The sequence below is a fragment of the Electrophorus electricus genome, chromosome 22, assembly GCF_041902795.1.
Source record: "Electrophorus electricus isolate QZ-2024a chromosome 22, ASM4190279v1, whole genome shotgun sequence".
NCBI classification, from domain to species: Eukaryota; Metazoa; Chordata; class Actinopteri; order Gymnotiformes; family Gymnotidae; genus Electrophorus; species Electrophorus electricus.
The window spans coordinates 4,320,035-4,342,741 of NC_137518.1; the positions used below are offsets into that span (position 1 = coordinate 4,320,035).

General features: G+C 43.5%; 2 protein-coding genes across 7 annotated transcripts in view; one reads left to right on the forward strand and one right to left on the reverse strand.

The window, feature by feature from the left end:
- The window catches only part of rnf123 (ring finger protein 123), an 89,720-nt gene that overhangs the window by 53,551 nt on the left and 13,462 nt on the right, over positions 1-22,707 (forward strand). For all 5 annotated transcript variants that reach the window (XM_027001882.3, XM_027001883.3, XM_035520576.2 and 2 more), the window contains 2 exons: positions 14,558-14,685; positions 19,594-19,688. In XM_027001882.3, coding sequence (XP_026857683.2) covers positions 14,558-14,685; positions 19,594-19,688 — 223 coding nt within the window. The remainder of the gene's footprint in view (positions 1-14,557; positions 14,686-19,593; positions 19,689-22,707) is intronic.
- On the reverse strand, positions 3,510-14,541 carry amigo3 (adhesion molecule with Ig-like domain 3). Of its 2 annotated transcripts, XM_035520581.2 has the most exons (3): positions 8,690-14,541; positions 8,262-8,541; positions 3,510-8,072 (listed from the first exon to the last, which is right to left on the reverse strand). In XM_035520581.2, the coding sequence occupies exon 3, from the start codon at positions 7,929-7,931 to the stop codon at positions 6,450-6,452; it is 1,482 nt and encodes a 493-aa protein (XP_035376474.2). In that variant the 5' UTR covers positions 7,932-8,072; positions 8,262-8,541; positions 8,690-14,541; the 3' UTR covers positions 3,510-6,449. The 2 variants fall into 2 exon arrangements, with proteins under 2 accessions (XP_035376474.2, XP_035376475.1); XM_035520582.2 differs by having other exon boundaries at positions 8,262-14,541.

A 22,707-nucleotide genomic window follows, 5' to 3' on the forward strand; every position in this document is an offset into this window, starting at 1 on the left:
TCTCAGCAAACTGAGACTCACCTGTGTGATCATTTATGGACTTTTCCTTTATGCAGACTAATTTACCCAGATTTCATTTTTGTCTGCGCAGTCCATGGATGTTAGTTTTGAAGAAGAGTGAGGTTAGATGTAGAAGGATTTGATAAATGCTTAATGGGCATAGCCCTTAGGCATTCATTCTAAACTCATTCTTTATGGATTGTATCCTCTCTGGATGTGCTGCCTTCTCTTTCAGACACATTAGAGCACTCGCATTGAAATTTCTACTGCTCTCGCCAAAACACATTTATGCAAACTTCAATATTTAATTTACAGGTATGACCTGGTCCCTTCTCTGCAACAAAGCCAGTGATGCTGGAACAGTGCCAGCTGAATATTTTCTTTTCATTGGTTCTGCCCAACAAGGATTTTTCCTTTTCTGTCAACTTCAAAGGTGAAACTAGAGCCATGGCGAATGATTTATATTGTGAGCTGTTTAGTCGAATCTGCCTGGAAGGTATTTGTAGGGGTCACTGTCTGCTCTAAACTGGCATGCTTGTGTCAGCCTTTGAGCGCACATCAGAACGGGTATAAATACTCCTGATCGATGAGTCCCTAAATCTGGCCTCTAAATCTGAGGCGTTTGCCAGTAATTGGAAGGCTACAGATGGCATAAGATGCATTGCTTCTTGAGAATGGCGTGGAAAAGCAGAAAATGGATGGTGCTGGAGAAGGTTGTTTATCTGAGCTCAGGCAGCAAACATGCTCTTCCTGCCTGTTGGCCAGCTGGATCCACAGTTGCAGAACCTGTGCGACGCTTATGTGCGCTGCTTTTTAAAGCTGGGCAGATTCTCGCCTGCCCTTGAAGCCGGTTTTAGCTTCTTTTTTTTTTTCTCTTTTCTTTTTTTTTTTTTCTTTTTTCTTGTGGACACCCAGATGGCAACATTGCATCAGGTCTTACTGACTGCATGTATAACAACTAAACTGGGAAGACAGCAAGCAGACTTTTGCTATCACTGCGTTCTGTTTATACAGACTTAACCATATTTGACTCGTATCTGACTGCAGGCCTTAGAATGGATGACATGGGTTTGGATTTCTTTTGGTTGTGTCACTCGTCCCTCTACCGAAGCGGATTCCGGTATAACGAGTTAATTAAGTTGACATCATTTTCTTTCTTTGCTGTCTTGAGCAATTTTTCCATCTCATTATGCGCTAAAAGCCAATAAACACAGGGAAATCAATTACACATCCACCCGTTTGTTTCACGGTCACAAAATGTTAGACACACCTAGCTGGATTTCTCCAGCAGAGTATCTTAACAGTGGAAAGCATTCTGACACATTTAAGGACAGAAATTAGGCTTGCTTTGAGCGCAGAATCAGGACCGTGCTTCTGATCAGTTCCATTTCATCTACAGCTTCAGCTTCAAAACATTGTCATTTGTAAATAAGAATGCCAGGGAAACCTCCTTTAGTTAAACTGAAGTTATGTCAATGACTTGGCATAGTGGACCAATGGTTTGGTAAGAAATCTAACAGCTATGCTGCATTCTGGTGCAAACCGGTAGAATACTGTGACTGAAAGCAAGCTGTATTTGATAATATCTTGACTGTGGGTTCTTGCCTTTGATGGCTCTCTCTTTGCAGTCGTACTAAGATCATGTGTAAAAGTCTTTCACTTGGAGTGACACAGATGACAGTCCTTCTGCCTTCTTCCTTCATATCCGTCTGGATGGCAATGAACAGACATGTGTCAGGAGATCATTCAGATTGCTGCATATGCCTGGTAGATCATTTTTATTATGGCATAGCCCTTGAGTAGGGGAGCAGGTTGTATATGTGCATGCTTATGTCATTAAAAAAAATAAATAAATAAAAAATAAATATATATATATATATATATATATATAGATAGATAGATAGATAGATAGATAGATAGATAGATAGATATAGATAGATAGATATGATACATATATTCAGAGTATTGAAGTATGCAAAGTTTCCAGAGAAAATGTTTTAGACAGAGGCACTTCATCAACTGTGCAAGCAAAGGGCTTCTGAATTTGTAGGAGGAACCAATTTATATTCGAAGAAGTAGATGTTTAAATCACAACATTCATTCCACAGGGTTCTAAATTTCCAAGAGTGTAGATCAGTTCTTTTTTTTTTTTTTTTTTTTTTTTTTGAGTTTCCTAACTTGCAACAACTGGCAATGCAGACGGATATGTCATTCATGCAATGTCAATTAGTATTAAAATGTCTTGCCACTGGAAATGACAAATCCTTGATTCTAATGGTCCGAAAGTGTTCAACAAACCGATCAGCAAACCTTCTCCTGGTTTCTCCAGTGTACAGCTGGTTGCATCTCTTGCAGTTAATACTGTTGACAACGCGAGCAGTGATGCATCAGGTGGAATGGGTGATGACACTTCATCCGTTTGTGCCAGTTATTTTAGTGTCTTTTAATGACTGTACATGTAGCACATCTGGAGCAGTTGTAGGCTACAGTACCACAGTTATTATCTGAATGCTTGTTTTATCTCACTCTCGATGAGCGTTTCTTATGTAGGAGATTAGTGGAGGATCCTTGTAGGGACGCAGGGCCTCTGTTATCCTAGAAGATTCTGTAGTGTTTAAGTATAATATTACTGTTTTATTTGTATTATCAGCACCAAAGGAATTCTTGTTGTCTTAATAGTGGATTGTTTGTAGGTCTGTAGATGAATTATAGAGGTTTCGGCAAGAATTTCCAAACTTCACTGAAGCATCCAAAAAGGTTATCCTTATGCCTGGATGTGCTAAATTCCATGTAAATTCCAGAGCTGGGAGGAACTTGGAGAAGGAAGAAATGAACAGTTGGAGCTCTTCAAATGTGCATGTAATCAGTGTATCTCAGAAATACTAAGGGTACAGGTACAGTATATTGTTCAAAAAATATTTCTCAACAAATCCAGCAAAGAGGTTAGCATAGGGTGATCCCATTTTAGTACCCATACTAACTCTTAGTTGTGAGTAGTACTTGCATTCAAAGGTGAAGTAGTTGAGTGCTTCCTCCTATAAATTCAGAAGCATTTTGCTTGCACAGCTGATGAAGAACCTCTGAACATCCTTCTCTGGAAACATTGTGTACAATTACAATTTTGAATATCTCTACAGTTTGAATATCTCTATAGTGCACTGCAGTTACTCACCTGGAATCTTCTTTGTGTGGGTGTGTGTGTGTATGCATGCATATATATATATATATATATATATATATATATATATATATATATATATATATATATATATATATATATATATATATATATATATAATATTTTGTATATGTGTGTGTGTGTGTGTGTGTATATATATATATATATATATATATATATATATATACAATTTTATATATATATATGTATAATTATATATATATATATATATATATATATATATATATATATATATATATATGTATATGTATAATTATATGCAATCATTAGCTCTGTCTTTTTAGCAATGACCATATATAATTATTTAGTCATAATTAATTAATTATTAATTATATGGTCTGTAAGATACAAACAGATAATACAGGAAATATGTACACAAGATAAAAAAAACACTCTTTGTAGAATGACATGACTTCTACAGTCAAAAGTCAGCACTTAGTTAGTTTGACTTCCCTTGGCAATAAGCACATCTTCAGCTTTTGGGGAGTCTGTCCTGAAGTAATCTTCTGGTTTATTATCCCTGGCTTCTTTCAGCACTCCAGAGTTCTTTAGATTTTTTAGTCTTTTGCTGCTATTGCTTGAGTGTAAGGGGACTATCACACCAAATACTTGCCACTGTAGCCTATAGAAGCTGTTTTTCTGATTTTCTTTCATGGCTTTTAATTCAAATCTAATATTTCCAACAACTTCCTATATTTTCTGGTTGTATTCTAATAAAGAGACATAATTAAATATTGTCAGATATGGTTATACCATTGCTAAAACAAATATAATAGTGGCCCAAGATATATGCGCACAGTGCATATATTCTGTAATTGAGGGTTCTTCTGTAATTGAGGGAGATATCTTGGCATATGCTACAGAATCCAAATCTTTCTGTGTGTGTGTGTGTGTGTGTGTGTGTGTGTGTGTGTGTGTATATCTGTGTATGTGCCCATTCCTTTCTTCCTGGGCTTCGAAAGCTGCCTCTTCCCAGACACACACAGATGGCAGTCCCATGTGCAGACGTTACGCAAATGAATCAGAGCTCATCATGTCCAGCCGGTAGGGCTGGCTTTCTACGGCTAATACGCCGTCCGTGGTTAATTCGTAGAGGAACAGACCTTTTCCACTGATACACATGAATGTTTCCTTGATAGTTGGCAAAAAGGAGCACAAATTTCTATCCAAATGCTGAGTTTTAATCAGCATGTAGACTATTTAAAGTTAGTTGTCTGCCCTCGTACTGTGGCTCTTTGTCATTGACTGGCATGACAGTATTGACCCACAGTGATGAATAATGCACTAATGTGCCGGAACTCGTGTGGTCATGTGCTGTGCAGGGATACCCACTACATAAAGTCTCCCCCCAGCTGCCTCATGGTATGAACACACATTCGAAACACTGGGGCCCAGCGTGCGTGGTTACCATGATTACCCCTGCAGAGGCAACCTGTATTCGGGCATTGAACACCAGTTGGAAATGTCCCACATCTGAATGTTTCTAAGATGATGCACCAGATATGCCTGACTTAATATAACTAAATTTCAACCACTGCATGAAAGATGTAGGACAAGATTTTGAATGGAATTTGAAAACATATAACATGGTGATGATAATGTGATGGTGGTAATGATTTTCCTGGTTACAGTGGTGATGAATTGTGATGAAGTTGGTGCATTTTAATTGAAAACACAGTGGGGTAGGATTTAGTATGCGGTTCATTCAGGGGAGGGACAGCTTCGGCACTAGGGTAATGTTCAGTAGTAAACACGTTCCTCTATATGGGTTTTCATTTGTATATTGCTGCATGTTCTTGAGCCATAGATTAATGTAATTAAATTTTTCCTTTCCACTGACAAAGCATTTCTGCTGCCCTTGGAGACATAGTGCTGATGAACTGACATTCACCCTTAGTCCTAGTTCCCTCTGTGGCAGCACTGTAATGTATTTTCCCTGTGAAATCTTTACTGAAAAGATCCCCACTTAAGCCCATCTATTTGTGCTACGACCATATCTCTCACTTTATTACAGCTCTGTGTATTTTACATTATTTTGAGGCACTTTTCAGCAAGGATAACCTCTCCAGTATATCCCACTTGCCCCAGTCACTCAAACACTGGTATACTCCATTATGGTCTTTTCCAAGGCTGACAGGCACACACATATATGTCTTGAGTTTGTAGCACTGACGAGGAAGACGTTTACCTCTGGAGTCGAAGCAGAAGGATTTATTAAGAGACTGTTAAAGAGGGGATTGGTAAAAAAAAAAAAAAACAGGAGAGAAGAGGTTAAGGGTGAGAAAGGAAAGTGGAATGCCAAACAGAGGAATGTGTTCCAGTGCAGAAACTAACTCATAGAGTCCTGCCAGTCTTATAAGCAAAAGCAAGATCTTTTCTCTCAGTTCCTTCAGTCCACGTATCCATCCAGATGTCAGTGGGAACAGGCTACATGTTCAAACATCAGTAACAAACCAGTTAAAGAGCTCAGCCTATCCTGAAGTGTGGCTCCAGGTCCATGTTTGTCTTCCCAAATAACACTCCCTTTTGTACCATGTAATTGATCAGCTTTAGCCTCTTCCTCAAACTCTCACGATTTACAAAAAGCCCAAGAGGTGTAAACGCAAGTATAAAATCAGATGTGGGGAGGGGAAAAAAAATGGATTTCAGATTTTAGAACTCTTGTTTAAAAAAAAAATTTCCTGCGTAACTACCACATCCCACATGTTCTAATAATTGTGCTGTTTTAGTAGAATAATGGGGTATACAGTTCAAGGCAGTGGCTTATAAGCTCTAAACAAGGCATCTACTGTACAGCTATCATTCCTTCAAGGCTCAAGCAGTGCTAAAAGGGTAGGTCTGCCTCCGGCATTCGGCGTTCGCATCCCAAGCTTCATGCACAACTTCCTCGGTACCACCCGAAGCTCATCCGAGCCTTAAGCTCCATGTACGTGGTCTGGGCAGTGCTTGTCCTCGGTTGTTTTCTTACCTGCGCTTGGCCATATTCTTTCTCTCCCTTCTACTCTCTGCTTCTTTGCTTTCTCTTTGCCTTTCTCCCCTCTGCTTCCTATCTTGCCAGTGGGCTTTGAAAAGTGTTCCCTACCCACACACACACACACACACACACACACACACACACACACACACACACACACACACATATCCCTGTTCTGCCCTGAGAGGCAGTGCAAGTAGCAGACTCCCCCACCCCCACCCGAAGGGCCCACTGCTTTAGTAGAGTGTGGGGTCAGGGGATGAGGGCAAGCTCACGTCATGGCACGACGGTGGTGTCTGAGAAAAACGAGCCACCGGAGCCCGCGTCGCCTCGGGGAGCGTGCGGCTTGGGTTGATCAGAGGCTGACGCCTCCCTCAGCTTCCCGTTCTGCGCCTCCTTGATGGGCTCCAGAAAGACCACGTGCTTGCTGTTACTGACCTTGCGGCCGGGCCCCTCCGTGGTGGCAGGCGGCGTGGGCACCAGGATTGAAGACTGGGCACTGCATTCGTAGGCGGGGCTGGGCGTGGCAGGCAGCGGCGGCGGCTTGCGGCACCAGCAGCGGCAGGGCGTCAGGTAAAGGTACATGAGCACGAGCACCAGGCTGACTACGCAGCCCAGCAGAGTGGTGAAGCCCGTGTTGAAAGGCTCCACCTCATACCGGTGCACGATCACCGTCACGTTCACCTCATGAGTCTCGTTGCGTGACTGCTGATGGTCCTGTACCATGCACCAGTACACGCCGGAGTCCTCCAATCGTGCCCCGGTAATCTCCAGGCTTCCGTTTGCATACATACGCATTGCATTGTTGTTGCCTGGTGGGACAATATATTCCTGGTGAGGGGTCACCCACTGGTAGGTGAGGTGTCTTCCCTTCAACGAGGTCTGACATTGCAGCAGCCCAGAGTGTCCGGCATACACTTGCAAATTGCTCATCGTCTCCCCCAGCAGGTTTTGCGCCTTTACAGTGCAGTTCTCGAAGAAGCGAGTGTGTTGCAGGAACTGCACTGAGGCACGAGGTTCCCCGTAGACCAAACACGTGTGCTCCTCCCGGTAGTCCTGGACCGAGACGAAGCCTTTCTGCTCCCACATTCGGAACAAGCTGTACATGGCACACTCGCAGACCAGGCTGTTGTTGTGCAGGAACAGACCGCTTTGCACGGAGGCGGGCAGGGCCGAGATGTCTTCAAGGGGCAGCTTTAGCATGCGGTTGGAGCTCAGGTCCAGTGTGACCAGAAAGGGGTGTTTGTGCTCCTGGATGGAGAAGAAGGGGAAGTCGGTCAGGCGGTTGTGGCTGAGGTAGGCCTTACGGAGGCTGCGGAGACTGATCAGGGCATTGCTCTCCACTCTTGCGATGTGATTATTGAAGAGAAGCAACTCCTCCATGCCCACCAGCTCTTGGAAGTAATGGTTGTCCACCTTGTACAGGTGGTTGGAAGAAAGGTCCAGGTGCCGCAGGCTGCTTGAGTTACGGAACGTCCCTGGGGCGAGGGAGCTCAGCCGGTTATGGGCCACCCGCAGCGTGATGAGATGGGGTATGCCGACGAAGCTGTCCTCCTCCAGTCGGACCATGCGGTTGTGGTTGAAGTCCAAGGTTGCGGCGGTGGCAGGCAGCCACATGGGCACCTGCTCCAGTCCCAGGTTGCTGCAGCTGAGGATGTCGGAGACTCGGAGGCAGCCGGCGGGCAGGCTGGCCCTGGCCAAGTGCAGCAGCAGCGCGCTCAGCATCAGAGGGGCAGCCACACCCCGAGCGCCAGGCATGGTGCCGTCAGGATGCTAACGAAGCCTGGCAGAACAGCCAGAGTGCTGCAGGGGCAGAGGTCCCCACACGGCTCCAAAACGGCGACTTCTACCAGAAGCCAAGAAGTGAGCCAAAGCACATGCTTGAATCTGATACTGTGTCTGCAATATTCATTTACCAGAGAGAGGAAAAGATAGATAAGTAAGTGGATTGCAAATGCTGGCTCAATAATGCTATATATAGAAACAAAATGAAAATATAGAGCTGTCAATCAGTTGTTTTATCAGTTAGGAGTGACTGCTGAATGTTCGCTATATATTTTAAAGACTCTGAAAATGGATATTTCTCACCTAGATGATGTCCGAGGTTACTCCAAACATCCCAGTGGATCCTCCACAGTTACTTTTGCCTATTTCAGCAGTACATAGGTTGTAAATGCTAGCCCAGTTTAGAGTGGGGCAGAGAAAGTTCTCAGAGGGCACCGTGCGTTCATTAGTCAACCGATGGAGAGCCGTCACCCCTGCCCCATGCCTGAGGTGCCTATCACCATCCCACATTCACTCCTCTTAAAAGTCTGCGTCGTCCTGCAGCCGTAATGTTTGGAGCTTTAAATCAAGACTTGGTTGGCTGCTGCAGCGGGGAAGATCATCAGTGAAGTCAGCATTCTGTCCACCTCAGTTAACATAAAAGCATGCACTCAGCTGAATAGTCAAGCAATGTATCGAACCCATGGCAGTTCAAAGAACCCCTGAGCAAAGGAGCAATCGGTATGCCTTACCCAAAGGAAAAGTGAATCAGTTTCTCCCAAACGGTGCCATGTTTGTTTTTTCGAGGCGCGCAACAAGCATCCCTTTATTCAGAAATCAAAAACGTCCTCACATTGTTGTATTCAGTTCCAAATCAAGCTGATGGATGGTTGCGCCGTTTCTGCCTGTGTTCTTATAATCCACGTGGCAGCAGGAGAAACTGAAGAGCCCTCGGTCTCATTTCCACATGTGGCGCTTCTCCTAACTTCAGAACATTCGTTTGTTTCCTTTCTTCTGTTGAGCACGAGGCATTTTTTTTCCTCTGTTGTTTTCTGCTCGTTTCTCGATCTCTCCCACCCGCTCTATGGCTCTCTCATTCACAGCCTGTGTGTACACCACGCTCTCTCTCTCTCTCTCTCTCTCTCTCTCTCTCTCTCTCTCTCTCTCTCTCTCTCTCTTTCACTGCCCTTACAGTTTCAGAGTTACAGAGGAGGGACAATGAAGGGTTTCTTCCCAGCTCTGATTGGTAGGATCTGGGGATTTTAAAAGGGAAGTACTTGCCAAAGCCTGTTTTTTTTTTCTTGTGTGTATTCTTTCCGTTACTTATTTATTTTTCATATTTATTTCTGGCACGGATCCTTCTGCCTGGGTACGATGTCTCATTGGCTTTGTTAGTGGTGGGAGTCGACCTTAATTATCTAGAATAAGAATACATTAATGCCAAGGAAGAAAAATCTGTTCAAATTCCTGGCTTTTTCTTGCAATAATGTACAAATTGTAATATTTATAATATATATGTTTAATATAAAATATAAAGGCTTCAAATGTGAGGGTATAATTTCATGCTGAGCATAATGTTATCTTAGTATATATTATATTCTTTTAACTGTTTATTAGAGAATAAGGTTGCAAATAGATCTTAGGGATGTTTGAATCATTTTATTAAAAATTTTGAAAATTACTATTGAAATCAATCATTGTTGCATAAAGTAAGTTGCGTAATGAATTATACCTCTGTTTGTTGAGGCTTTGTTTACAGAAAAATTAGGTTTTATTTCAATATTTGTGAAATAATTGGTTGATATGACATTCTCTTTTAGTGAAATTTAAGACAAACAAGCATGCTGCCCATTTTTTTAGTTTATTTTTTTTCAAGGGAACATGACAAGGTTTAAGTGGAAATGCAGTTATTCATTGAATGACTTAATTACTTAATTTATGATGTTTATGGATTGCATCCCATTGACTTAAATGTTGAGCAAAAAATGAGGCTTGGAAGTTGGTCACTCTGTTTATCGTTAGATGCACATGTTCAGTGAGAGAGCAAAAATTACCTTTATTTGCAATCAATTTCTCATCGGCTCCTTTTAAACATAAAAATTCCGTGTTTTTTTTTCCTCTGTGGAATATCCTTTTAATCCTGTATAATACCCTTCTGGGTTCTGTCATGGTTATTCCATTGCATTTGTGCATTATCTGTGTGTATTATCTGTGTATTCCTTTGTGTGTTTGTAGGTTTGTCTGGGATCCTTCTCTGCCTGTTGGTCACAACTGCGCCAACCCTGATTGCTGTCATAGCGCATTACACTCTGTGTACTCACTACTGGGGGCACTGCCAAAGGGTTTCAGTGGCACTCCCATGCGCAGAGACAAGACCTCACTGACTTGCCACCAAGCAGACTTGTCTCTCTGCTGTCTCTGCTGCTACGCAGCTATAAATGAAGCGTTACAGCTGGCCTTTGAAGGTTTGACTCAGATCGGAGCTACTCCAAGAGCCTGAGGGTAGCAGACCGGTCTGGGGCAGGCACAAAGCTCTTTGCTTCTCCCCGATTAGTCAGGTCATATCACAGAGTTGTTAGCTTCTTGCGGGAGCGTATTTAGTGAAGTTGGCCCCTGATGGTGGACCCAGCTGCCCCTGGATTGTCACTCTTCCGTGAAATTGGTTTGCAGGTCTTCATCCTCTACACCTTTCAAAGTAATCCAATCCAAGGTGGAAGGGGGACGTGAAGGTCTCGGAGGGGCTAAGAGCTCGCAGCTTCCTCTGATTTGCATGAATTTGGCAGCAAAGCCTCTTTGCAGTATGCATGGATCACGAAGTAAGAATGAAGTGCTCATTACTATGCCTGTGGTAACATCCCTTCTGCGCTGCTAGCAGTCATACTAGCTTGATTCAGTGGAACTTAAAAACCCATGTTAGTGGCATTCTGGTTGAGACCTTGGACGCTTCTTTGTTTCTATGTTTGAACAGCTGCCTGACCCATATTTAGTTTGAATATATATATACATTTACGCAGCTATCGTGAACCTTCTGTCACTGTGTTCAAACCGATTGTTCTGTGTTCGTATGTGATTGCTGCTACTTGTTCAGTGCGTACCTTTCTGAGCAGTTGTGATGCTTCAGATATCAGTGCTGTTCAGACAGCGAAGCAGAACATGGCAATGAATTGTGCTCTTTTCCGTTTGTGAAATAACTTTGACAGCACAATGTATTTCAAGTGTTCAGCACAGCAATGACTCAGTTGACAGACAAAAGGATTCCCGTGGGGTCTCTCAGTTGTCACCGCCTCGAAGTCGGCTCTGTGGTAATTACACCGACTGGCTCTCACGCCTCAGTTAATGTACCCTTCCAAGCATTACCAATGAACGTCAAAGGTTTCTCTGTGCAGGGCTGCGGGGCTTGAATAAAGCCCAAGGAAATGGCCAGCGTGCTCAGGTAGAGAATATGGCCCTTAACCCTGGTGCTTCATCTGGCTTTGGAAGATTGGTTACCATGTATCTTAGGTGGAGGGTTTTGCTTTTAAACACTAGAAAACTGTTTTTATGGTTCTGGTTCTTTGCTGAAGAGAAAAGGTAGAGAGAGCTTTAGTCTCTTACTATGATTAGTCATTATTATGTGTGTTTCTGTGTAAAAACAAAAACAAGCTTTGTTAGTCTTCAGACTATGAAAGGCATTAGAGATGCAAAATAGTGAAAAGATCATGCTCCATTGACATGTGATGGTGTCTAAAGCGACTAAGGAAGACAATGCAAAATATAAGGCGAAATTATTGTCCCTTGGGGGTAATTTATTGGGTATTTTACTGCCATTAGAGCAGATGTCTCTCTCTCTCTCCCCCAGTCTCATTGTAACCTTGTCACAGGTGTGCAGTTTCATAGTTTGATGTTACTGGTAAATTCCCCCCTCTGCCCCTGTTGGGGGACATGCAGTGACATTGCTCCATCATTACATCTGACAGGCCTTTATCTCTCACACTCATCTGACATGAAAAGATTCCCGTTTCAACTTCTTAGACCATGGGACTTCATTACCTTTGGGATGGACCTTTAGGCGTGCACTTTATTATTTTTTAACCTCTTTTATCTCCTCAGTCTCCCCTGGGCTAAGGTTTGGCTGGGAATAAGAGATTAGAGATGACAGAGCTGCGTGTTATTTAACCTTTAACCTTCACACTGCCCTTCCTGCCCCACCTAATTAGCAAACCAGCGTGCCATCATGGTTTTCCCGTCAATCTGGGCATACATGTGAAAAGCATGCTTGTCGTGAGGCACGAATGTTTGTGTGTGCGTGCGCGCGTGCGTGTGTGTGTGTGTGTGTGTGTGTGTGTGTGTGTGTGTGTGCGTGTGTGTGTATGGGAGCAAGGCCAGTGTGCCTCCCCCACACTCAGCTGTTAAGATGGAGTCCAGGCTCAGACTGGTGCCTATGATTCAGCCCCGGTCTGCAGGTGGACACAGACCCCCTTGCTTTACAAATGGAGCGCTGCTCTTAGTGGCGCTACCTTTGACTTGCTTTCAGGAATGATCATCACTGCTTCTGTCTCTTCCAAGGAGAAAAGTGTCTTTTATTTTTGGGTAAATCTTTTATTTATGCTTTTTTTTTTCAGGTTTGCGTTACATATGGGAGTGAATATTTTAGTGTCTAAGTTATCACAGCGAAGGGGAGGTGACAGAAATTTACATTTCTTTTGTGTGTGTGTGTGTGTGTGTGTGTGTGTGTGTGTGTGTGTGTGTGTGTGTGTGTGTGTGCGAGCGCATGTGCACACACATTTGTGTGTGTGAGAGTGTTTTGGTGCCAGACCAAAGAGTTGAGTGGGCGGAAAAATGACTTGCTCCGATAGCTGCAGAGCAAGAGGCTTTGAGGGGGTGTGTGTGTGTGTGTGTGTGTGTGTGTGTGTGTGTGCGCATGTGTCTAGTAGTGTAGTTTCAACACCCCTCCCAGCTACCCCCTGCCTCTTCCAGTAGATCAGCCTATAGAGCACAACAGGAGAGCAGCCAGGTGCGCTCTTTGTGTGTGTGTGTGTGGTTTAATGTGGGTACGGGGGTGTGTATCTGGTGGCAATTTGGGCAAATAAACTGTTGAGTTGCTGGACTCCACTGTGTGATTTATTGGTTTAGTAGCTTTCCATTGTTTAATTTGGCTCGCCTGCCCAGCCTGGTTGGTGAGTGTGTGTCATCCTCCGCTTAGCCATGTCTTGTAAACACTGCCCTGCTTGTGTGGCAGCTTGCGCGTGTTTGCTCACTTGCTCTGACCCAAGCCCACATCTGCACACGTTCTTCTCGGTTTGCTGCGAGTCGTTTTCAGTCCAGTGGCCCAGGACGTTTACTTACTCTAATTAATTAAGGTGGGAAATAGAACTTGGCACTGTATTTATGAATAGATTCTGCATTTTTAAAAAATAAAAATATAGACTCAAAAGAAAAGGTGAACGTGAGAGAGATGGGGTCTCCTCAGAGAGTTTTTTTAATGTTAAAAAAAATTGCTTCTTTCTTTTTTTGTTAAAGTTTGGATTCTTATATAAATGTATAAATGTGCTTGCCTTTGAGGTTTTGAGATCATTGTAATATAATTGTGATTTATATCAAATTTTGCATTTCAAGTTCAAACTCGACCTTCCCAATATCAAATTAAGTTCATATTACCCCACCTCTGTTGTCAAATCAATTGCTAGGTGTCATCAATGGGGGGAAGCGAAGCAATAATGAGGCTCTGAATGTAGCCTCACACTGTTCTGGGAAAGAGCTGGTTTCCCTCCGCTTGCATCATGGAGGCCAGGGCACAAGCTGGCGAAGGCCTCGTCAAAAAAAAAAAAAAAAAAAAAAAAGACACATGAAAGATTGATAAGTGAAGTCGGCCAAAAACGGCAGGGGGGAGAGGAAAAAAAAAGCCTCAGCAGGTATTCCTGGGTAGAGAAGTCTATGGCAGAGGTAGGCTGCTGGGACTTTTAATGTGACGCTGTGGGGGTTTCTGCCTGGCTCTCAGTCATAAGGGGTGCGCGCGCTATAGGCAATATGTGCGTTTCATCTTCGGCGCGCACGCGCGGTGTTTTCGCTCCGTTTCTTTATCGGCATCAGCCAGGAACGTGACGAAAAGCCACATTAAACGAGGTGTGTTCGTGAGCGCGTGCGTATCTCCCACCACGCTGTTATGCGCCGTGCCGTCAGGGAGACGGTGGTGTGGGTGTGACCCCCGTCACGTCTGTGCCGGTTTCCGCATACTTCCTGTCAGGAGGTATCTGCCTGACAGGATTTCAGTGATGAAATGGAGGCTGGGGCAGGTTTTATGTCCGTATCTCCTCTTACTCTCCTCCGATGTTCCCTGTCCGTCCCAAATATTTTCCCTCGGAAACAAACCCCTGTGTTGTAATAAGCTGTCAGTCTTCTTCCATCTTCTATAGTAGATCATGCGTCATTGTTTGTCAGCTACCAAATCCAGCTTGATCTGCGATGTTTACAGCCAAGCCTGCGGCCCACGTACTGACCTGTCCCTGTTTGTCAGTTCATGCGCTAGAGCTCACATTCACTTGCCCGCACACGTCTCTCCCCTGAGAGCGTGAATTCCTGATGTGCCATTGGTCGGTGTCCAGTTGTGACCCTGCGCTGCCCTTTTGTCTTCTGTTTTGTAGGATCGCTCGAGCAGCTGCGGTGCTGCTGTCCGACCCCTGCTTCCAGCTACACTCCATCCAGCACCTGCTCGGGGAGGGCGTGGCCAGCGGGGGCGGAGCCAACCACAAACACTTCTCCCTCCATGCCTGTGAGTACAGCACCACACAATCGTGCTACATCATACTGGGGAAGAAAAAGGCCCAGGCCCTGATTCACTAAAATTATAAAAAGTAAAAAAAAACTTCAATCAGCAGGTGAGCTACAAAGACAACTTCTGGAAATGACATCATTTGCAATATTAAAATATTCACATAAGTCCTTTGTGTGTAATAAATAGCCAAGGTGAGAGTCTTAAAGAGATCTACTGGAAATGTAAACTGAAACTAAACTGAAATTTAGGATTGTGTAATTAGAGGGATTGGTTGAAAGACTAACAAGTATATTTAGGAACTACATAGTTAGAAACTATGCATAAATAGATACCGGCACAGTGACATGAAAAAACATCCACGGAAGTTAAGAGGGCATGAGAAAAGGAAAAGAGCAATTAAGATATAGCTTAACCAAAATGGAAGTGCCGGATAAGCTCTATGCATTTTCAGTATTTTAGCCTCATGACATTTAGAATCTGCTGTTCTCATCTTAGTATTCTATTTTCTCATATATTCTCATCACAATAGCAGCAGCCGTGAAATGCAAAAAATGCTGCCCTTTGTGCAGCCATGTTAATTGGCAGCCTCCTTTTAAAAAAAAATTGAGTAGATCACTTTGGGCAGTTTTCTGTGGGTGTTTTTCAACTTGTATTGTGTTTTTCAAGTTGCATATGTAAATCGGCTGCTCATTGCAATATTTGAAAATGATAAAGGAGTCAAATATTTGCCCAGATTAACTAATTCATGGTAATAATTTAACTATATACTACACCGAAGTTAGGTACATTCGACGCAATGTATTAAAGATGTAGTGGTCATAGGGGAAAATAATTACCCCCTATAGCTAAATTCATCTTGGTTCAAGGATTAAAGGGTTAGCTGCTGGAGTACTTTGTGATATACTGAAATGGCACCACAGGAAGTGATTGGTTGCTGTCAAAAGTGGTATAACTAGCTATTGAGCAGATGTGGCAATCATTATTCAAGGGGGGGGGGGGGGGGTTCACGTTTTTGCATTTTCACAAGTCTAGATGGTTATGGAGGAAGTAATGAAAGATTTACTGAATTCATATTTCATATGCTGACTCAGCTCTGCATTTATCTAGTTCTCATTTCATGGTTATGGATCAGATGAAATCCAAAACACAAAATGCAGAAGGTCAGACTCAGGTGATGTTTTCAAAACCGAGATTTACACTTGTAGGAGAGTCCTTTACATGAGACTGTCCTGCAGAGCTCAGAACAAAGGAGTATGAAGCCCCATGCTGTTTGTTGTATGCGTTATCTGAGCAGATATGGCAGTACAGTGAACTCGGAGATGTCTGTCCAAGACTGCAATGCGGTGCCATTGATTCCTCTGTCTTGCATAGCTAGCTCTGTGGTTAGTTTCTACTCCCTGAACATATTACAGACCATCCACTCCAAGCATTTGCCACCAGCCAGCTGTATAGTGCCTTGATAAATTATTTAGTTTAAGTGGATGTTGATGCATCTACAGCCACACATAAGGGCCATGTATTTGAACTGCTTCAGCTCGGAGACTTGAATGACCGAGAGGGCTTTAGTTTTCAGCTGGGTTAGCCACTTTGTTTTGAGTGCTATTTCAGCCGTAAAACTGAAACTGAACTGAAGAACATTTACAGCCCTTCAATATCATCACCCTCACCTCATTTTTAAAAATGAATAACAAATGAATTTCTGTTATCCTATTATACTTGTTAAGATATGTGTACAGAACTGCAATTGTCAAGAAATTATAAGCTACTTATCCAGTGATTAAAACACTCTCTAACACACACAATCACTACTACTAATACACTTGTATGTTGGGGCAATAATTTGCCATAGCCCTAAACCATTTATCATGGCACTCTACCTGATGTGCTTGTGGACTATAATGTGTTCTTTACACGCAGCCTCAGAGCTGCGCTCTCGTCCACATCCGGAGCCTCATGCACCGTTGTTCTCCGGCTTTATTGCCGTCCGTCGTACAAATCTGGTTTTCCACACACCACAAGGCTCTCCGGTTCCACGGGGAGCGGAGGATCTCCGTGGACACCCCGTCCTTTCTCCACTTTTGCCTTCCTGCGCGTTTCCCACTTGCTGCTTCGGTCGCTGGTATCTGGGCCTCCTCGCGTCACCCGTGGGGTGGTTACTGGGGCTTCTTTCTAAAGCTCGGGACCACTGGAAAGACGCTTTGGCAACTGGGACAGGGACAGCATGGGTGGGAATGGGCATGGAGACTCGCGTGAAGGAAGAAGATGCAGGTGATTTCCTATGTCGCACTGTTCCGTCACAGGCTTATGTTGAGCTCCCCCTCCCCCCATTACCCGTCTCAATGGGCAATAGAAAATCTGGGGCAGGTGTTGCTTTACTTGCATTTAAATCAGAACAGGGACAAAAAGGTTGTGGCACTCCATTAGCCTCGCCTCCCTGCCAGCGTGGAATGCTGTCTTCTTATATTAGACCTGCAAAAAGCCAAATGCTAACAGCACTGCCTGCATCCATGTACAACGCTGCCACATATATGAAATGCCATTAGTGACTGCGGCACACTTTGCAGTCTGTTCAGATGACTATAGGAAGTTTTTGCTCCGAGAGAATACAGATAAAAGGTCTTAAGCCATCTGAATCTAACCTTTCTATACTTACTTCTCGAGCTTTACTTTTTGTTAATTTTTTTTTCAGTGTATTAGGCATGAACAGAGTTTTAGGAATCTGAAGCAGAGTTAGAGAATGATGGCTCTTTGCTGTTAAACCAGCCCAGAGAGGTATTGCTTCATGCCTCTGGTCGAGGGAAGGGATGGTGAAATGGGGAGACATACTTTGTCTGTGGGTTGTTATTTTGCTTTTTACCAGAGATGAAAGTAAATGAAGATCGTAATGATGATACCCAGCATGAGTCATGTGTGACTACCTCAGTAGCCTATTGTGTTATAAAGAACTTTTTCTTCTGATATTGGAAGTGCTTGAGGTCCTGTATGGAGGTAATTGTGTGATGTAGACTGCAACATCTAGACTGGTAATCCTTGTGTAATCTGGAGCCGTTCAAAGACTAAGACTGCAGGTCAGTGTTGCATTTGGTACTTCAGATCTAATGGGTGAACAGTTCAGTGGTTCCCAAAGATTGGAAAATGTTTAACTACATTCTTGCCTTCCAGCCTCCATCATTGAGGAGATGTTGGATTGATATGATTGTGAAGGTTGTGAAATTAATTGAGGGGGTCTTGATAACGGAGAAGAGCATAATCCCATAGCGTGTGGGTGGGTGTGAGGTTGGAAAGTTAAGGGTGTGTATTGGCAGGTGGGCGGGGAGCTCTGGGTATGGGAGGAGTTGGAGGTGTGGAGCTCTGGGTATAGGAATGGTTGGGGTGGGGAGCTGATACTTTGGGTGGTCTTGGGGTCATGGTGTCAGTTTCCCTTCTGCACCACCTCTAGGGTTAAAACCTAAACACTAATGCTGGAAGCTGGAGTCTCTTCTGGATTATTAATGGGTTGTGATTATGCTTCTGCCTTGTAAAAATGCTGACCACTGAAAGTGCAAATTTCAGAGTGTTTAAGGTCTCTTTCAGAAATAAAAGCCAAGTATTTCATTAACGTAGCCTTTTCAAAAGCGTCTCATTACCATGCAGTGTAAATATCACTGCATATTGAAGCTACCAGATGTGACGTGTTCCCATCTGTTCCAGCTCAAAGAGCAGATGTGGTTCATGGAATTTTGTGTGAAATCATTGAACAGCCAAATATTGACATTTACCACTCTTGGTCTCAGAAGACCACTGGTCCCTGAAGCTCTGGCTTCTTCGTCTACTCCAAAAACAAAGCAAGCAGATGACGGGTGATGTTGCAAGCAGGGCACTGTTGGCTCGACGGACATCAGAGAAGATTCTCAGCACCCGACTTCCCCCTAATTAGGAGCAATCAAAGCGGGTCTTGCCAAGCGGTATGCTCAGGATCACTGCTAATCGGAGGCCTTCAGCTTTGCTCTGACTTCCTGCCAACAGAACCATCTCTTCAAATTGCAGCAAGAAGGCAATCGTGTCGGGAGGCGTCTGCAGAATCCCCGTTCTGCAGACGTCTTGCCCATCTGGGTGCTCTGAGGCCAGTGGGGTTTTGCGTGGTTACCACGCGGCTTCAGATTTAACTGGCTCTCGCTAGCCATCATTTCGGGTGGGGGCAGTGATGATTGGCAGTGCCATGGCTAATTAAGGAAGTTGCAGACCAGACAGGCATGAAATTGCGGCAGGGAGCGATGGTGGAGAATGCGGGGCACGCAGGTTGGGGTGGGGTTAGCTAGCGGAGGACCAGCCTAGTGCTCCACCTCCTCGCTATAATCAGCAGGCCAATCTCGGTGTCCACACACATTCATAATGAGCTTGTTAGGGGCAGCAGGACTCCCATAGTCCTGCTACTACTGCGGTTTGTCAGAGAAGCTCCCAGAGCTCGAAGACCAATGATTGACTGATGGAGTAATGGGATAAGTGCAGCTTGTGAGAGAAAATGGAAACCTGATTGTGAGTGACATGAACACCGTCTTCCATCACAAGCACCTTACTTCATCTCTGAGTATATAGAAATATAAATACCAGAGTAAAATGATTTTTGTTCGGGTGGTTTGTTTTGTTTCTTTTGTTTTTTGTTTTTTTGGTTTTTTTTTGTATGAATTATTAATGATTCAGATTTACAATCCCATAGCCACAGTTGATGAGGAGGATCCCTGTTATTATTATGATGATGATAATCTATGAGGATCTTTGTTTGCTCTCCCATTAAACTTATAATTGGTTGGGGGTGCCATCCTTTTTAGATAGCTTTTAAGCTCATGAGTCTCCACATAATCAGAAAGGACTTTGTCTAATATGTGCCTTGTCTGTTTGTGTGCGTGCGGGCGTCTCTCCACACAGACGCAGACTACATCAGTGCAGAGGAGGAGCAGAAGGTGGAGCAGATGCTAGCCTTCCTGACGGAGGAGTCCAAGCAGGCAGCAGCTACGACAGCAGTGAGTTCTGACCTGGAGGCGTGTCCTATACCACAAGCCCCTCTCTGTGGATCAGGGCTATGTTATGTGCTAGTCAGACAGCTGTAACCTTTGCCATTGGGGATCTAATGGAAACGAGGTATGACGCACATTTCTTGAAAGACCAGAGTTCCCCCCCTTGACCGTTGCTTTATTAAAGTTTTATTCTGAAGTTTGCTTCAGGCCTTCACTGCAGCGTTCAATTTAGCATCATACAACTTGGCTCAGTACAATTAAATAGTTCTTAGCCATAATGATGCACTACAGAGGGGTTTTGTAAAATCAGATGGCATGGTCCTGAGGCCTTCATTAGATTGTTCCAGGAGGATTCCGTAGCCTGCCTTATGTGCAGTCAGCATGTGAACCATGTTGAGCTTCCCAACGAACTCTGCAGATTCAGACTGCGGGAAGCCGACATCTCTGCAGTGGTCTCTGTTGTCCAGGTCCAGCTGTCACTGCAGATCTGTTAAAACAGACATTGTGTGTAGCTGACCGTCTTAGGGAGTGCTATGGGCCGAGCCATCTCTCTTGGGTCTGAAAGCAGACGGGCTCCTCGTACATATGTGGCTTTAGAACCTGGTTGCGATGGCACCATGCCCGTGCAAATTATACAGTGTCTTGCTGTGCAAAACTGGTTTATGAGCTGAAGAATATTAATTGTTCGTGCTGGACCTTCTGATCACACACAGCCTTCCCACCTGGATATATGATTTGGTGGCCGGGGGGACGAAATGTGAAACGTGGCAGATTGACTTTATTTCATAAAGGCAAGCAGCTGCTTTTAATTGTCTGTGCAGTGGTAAGCTGGGAAAATTTACACACTTCTTGGAAAGAGATTTGTTGATTTTCTCTGGCTATTTCTGAAGGTGACAAAAAAAAGTCACCCAGTGTGTGAATGAACTAAATGAATGATTCTAGCGAAGCTTTTCCCAGCATTATACTGACACATGAGACCTATGAACAGCTGACTACATTTCACAATGTGGAGTTTTCTAGTAAATATGGATTGTATTGGAAAGCTAATTTAGGTGTTGGTAAATGTTAGAATGCTAATACCCCCCTAGACCAGTTATGTTAAAGAGAATTTACCTTTTGTTCTGCTTAATCCCAAATGACCAATTAAATTAGGGTCTAATTTAAAATGTCGGTGCCCTGACCTAGCAGTTCAAGCTCAACTTCCGTCTGAGTGTTTCATCATAACGAGAAATATTGCCACTAAAACCCTTGATAACATGTTTATTTATGTACTTCTGTATGTTTTTTTTTTTTTTATTTCTACCATTTATTGCAGTTAAGAAATGTTTACAAAAACCGGCTGTGGAAATGTAGATAGTCCTTTGCTTTTTTGAGAATGGAAATATTGCATCCCATATAGTTTTTGTGTAATGACTGAATGCTTAAAGTAAGGTGAATCATCATTTCTCCCACTGTATCCTGAGATACAGTAAAGATAGTGTTAAGTGGAGTTCTGCTCAAGCTGTTAAACACGACCAATGAGAGAGCCAGTGAGAGAGCCAGTGAGGGAGACTTTTTCGTCCTGTCCTGACAGACGTCAGCTAATGGATGGCGTACTCCTCTAACCTGTTTATTAAATCATTACTGTGTTTAAAAACCTGTCCGCCTGGCCAGGATCTTAACATCTTGTTAGCTGTGTGTGTGTGTGTTTTTTTGTGTGTGTTGCATGTGCGGAAGCTGCTCTTGGGTGTTTTTCCATACTCTCTGACATTTGTTTACACACCTGTGCCAAAAACTACAGGCCCCTGATGCCCAGACAACCAGATGCGTTGCTCATCTTTTGTGCTGTGTTGCCATGCAACTGTGTGTGTGTGTGTGTTTAGGAGATGTATAGAGAAGCACTCTGTTAGTTGTATGAGATGCACTGCTCTCTCTACACTCTGGGGACGTGCTGGAGTAGTGTCTGATTACCAGTGACTGTGCCGTCCATGACGCTCTCTCATCCATCCATACATAACCAGCAGAGTTCTCATCACGTCTCCATTAACATCCCTGATTTATTCATTCGACATTGGCGTTTTTGTCTCTTAAGCGAAAAGAAGAAAAAAAGACACTATGGTTTGAAGTGCTTGACTAATATTTTTTTATTTTGTATAGTAGCTCATATCAAAACTCATAATCAGATGTTATTGAGAATTCTTGCCAACATAAACAGTGCGTTTGCCTCACTTTTGCATTATACGACATGTTCCAGGATGTCACTATGGTGATCCTTAATTGCAGACTACACAGTGTTAGCGCAGTAAACGTGTTGGTGGCATTGTGAGTGCTCGTGCAGGTGCAGGTTGTGTTTCAGGATAAATGTTAGCATTGCATTCGGCTGATGTGTGAAGTAACATCCATATGCTCTCGTAATATTTGGTGGATTTTATCTGAGGTAGTCAGGTAAGGTGGAACCCTTCATTGGGTGTGTGCATACGTGTATGTATGCGTGTGAGCATATATGTGTGGGCGTGTGTGTGTGTATGTGTTTAGGGAATGATAGTTTATTTATTGGCTTGACTCTGCAAGGGAAGGTATTGATTAACAAGTGCTCAGGTGTTCCTCTGATGTAGCTGTGATGAGGACGATAAACATGTTGCACTGCAGGTGAATCATCCTGTTGCCCTGTGGAACAGTTGCACTTTTTTGGCATGAATTTCATGTTTTCATTTTTGCCTGTAATGCAAACTCATGAATGTGCACTTAGCAATATATAATGTAGCTGTGTAGATTTCATTCTCTATCTGATTTTAGCCCGTTAAAGCTGCAGTAGGTAATATTGAGAAAAGAAAGGCACTGGGGCTGCAAATTAGATTAAGCTAAATGCCCTACATAGATTACATGAGCTGCATTTTATGTAACAGTTTTTATCTATGTTGTCCCTGTTAAATAAACAAATAAATACATTTTTAAAAGCTTTAAAATTTGAACCAGGCCCCTCCCCCTCACTTTCTGCTGTGTTCCAGCCCCGCCTCCAAAACCACTCCTTGAAGACGAGGCTGTT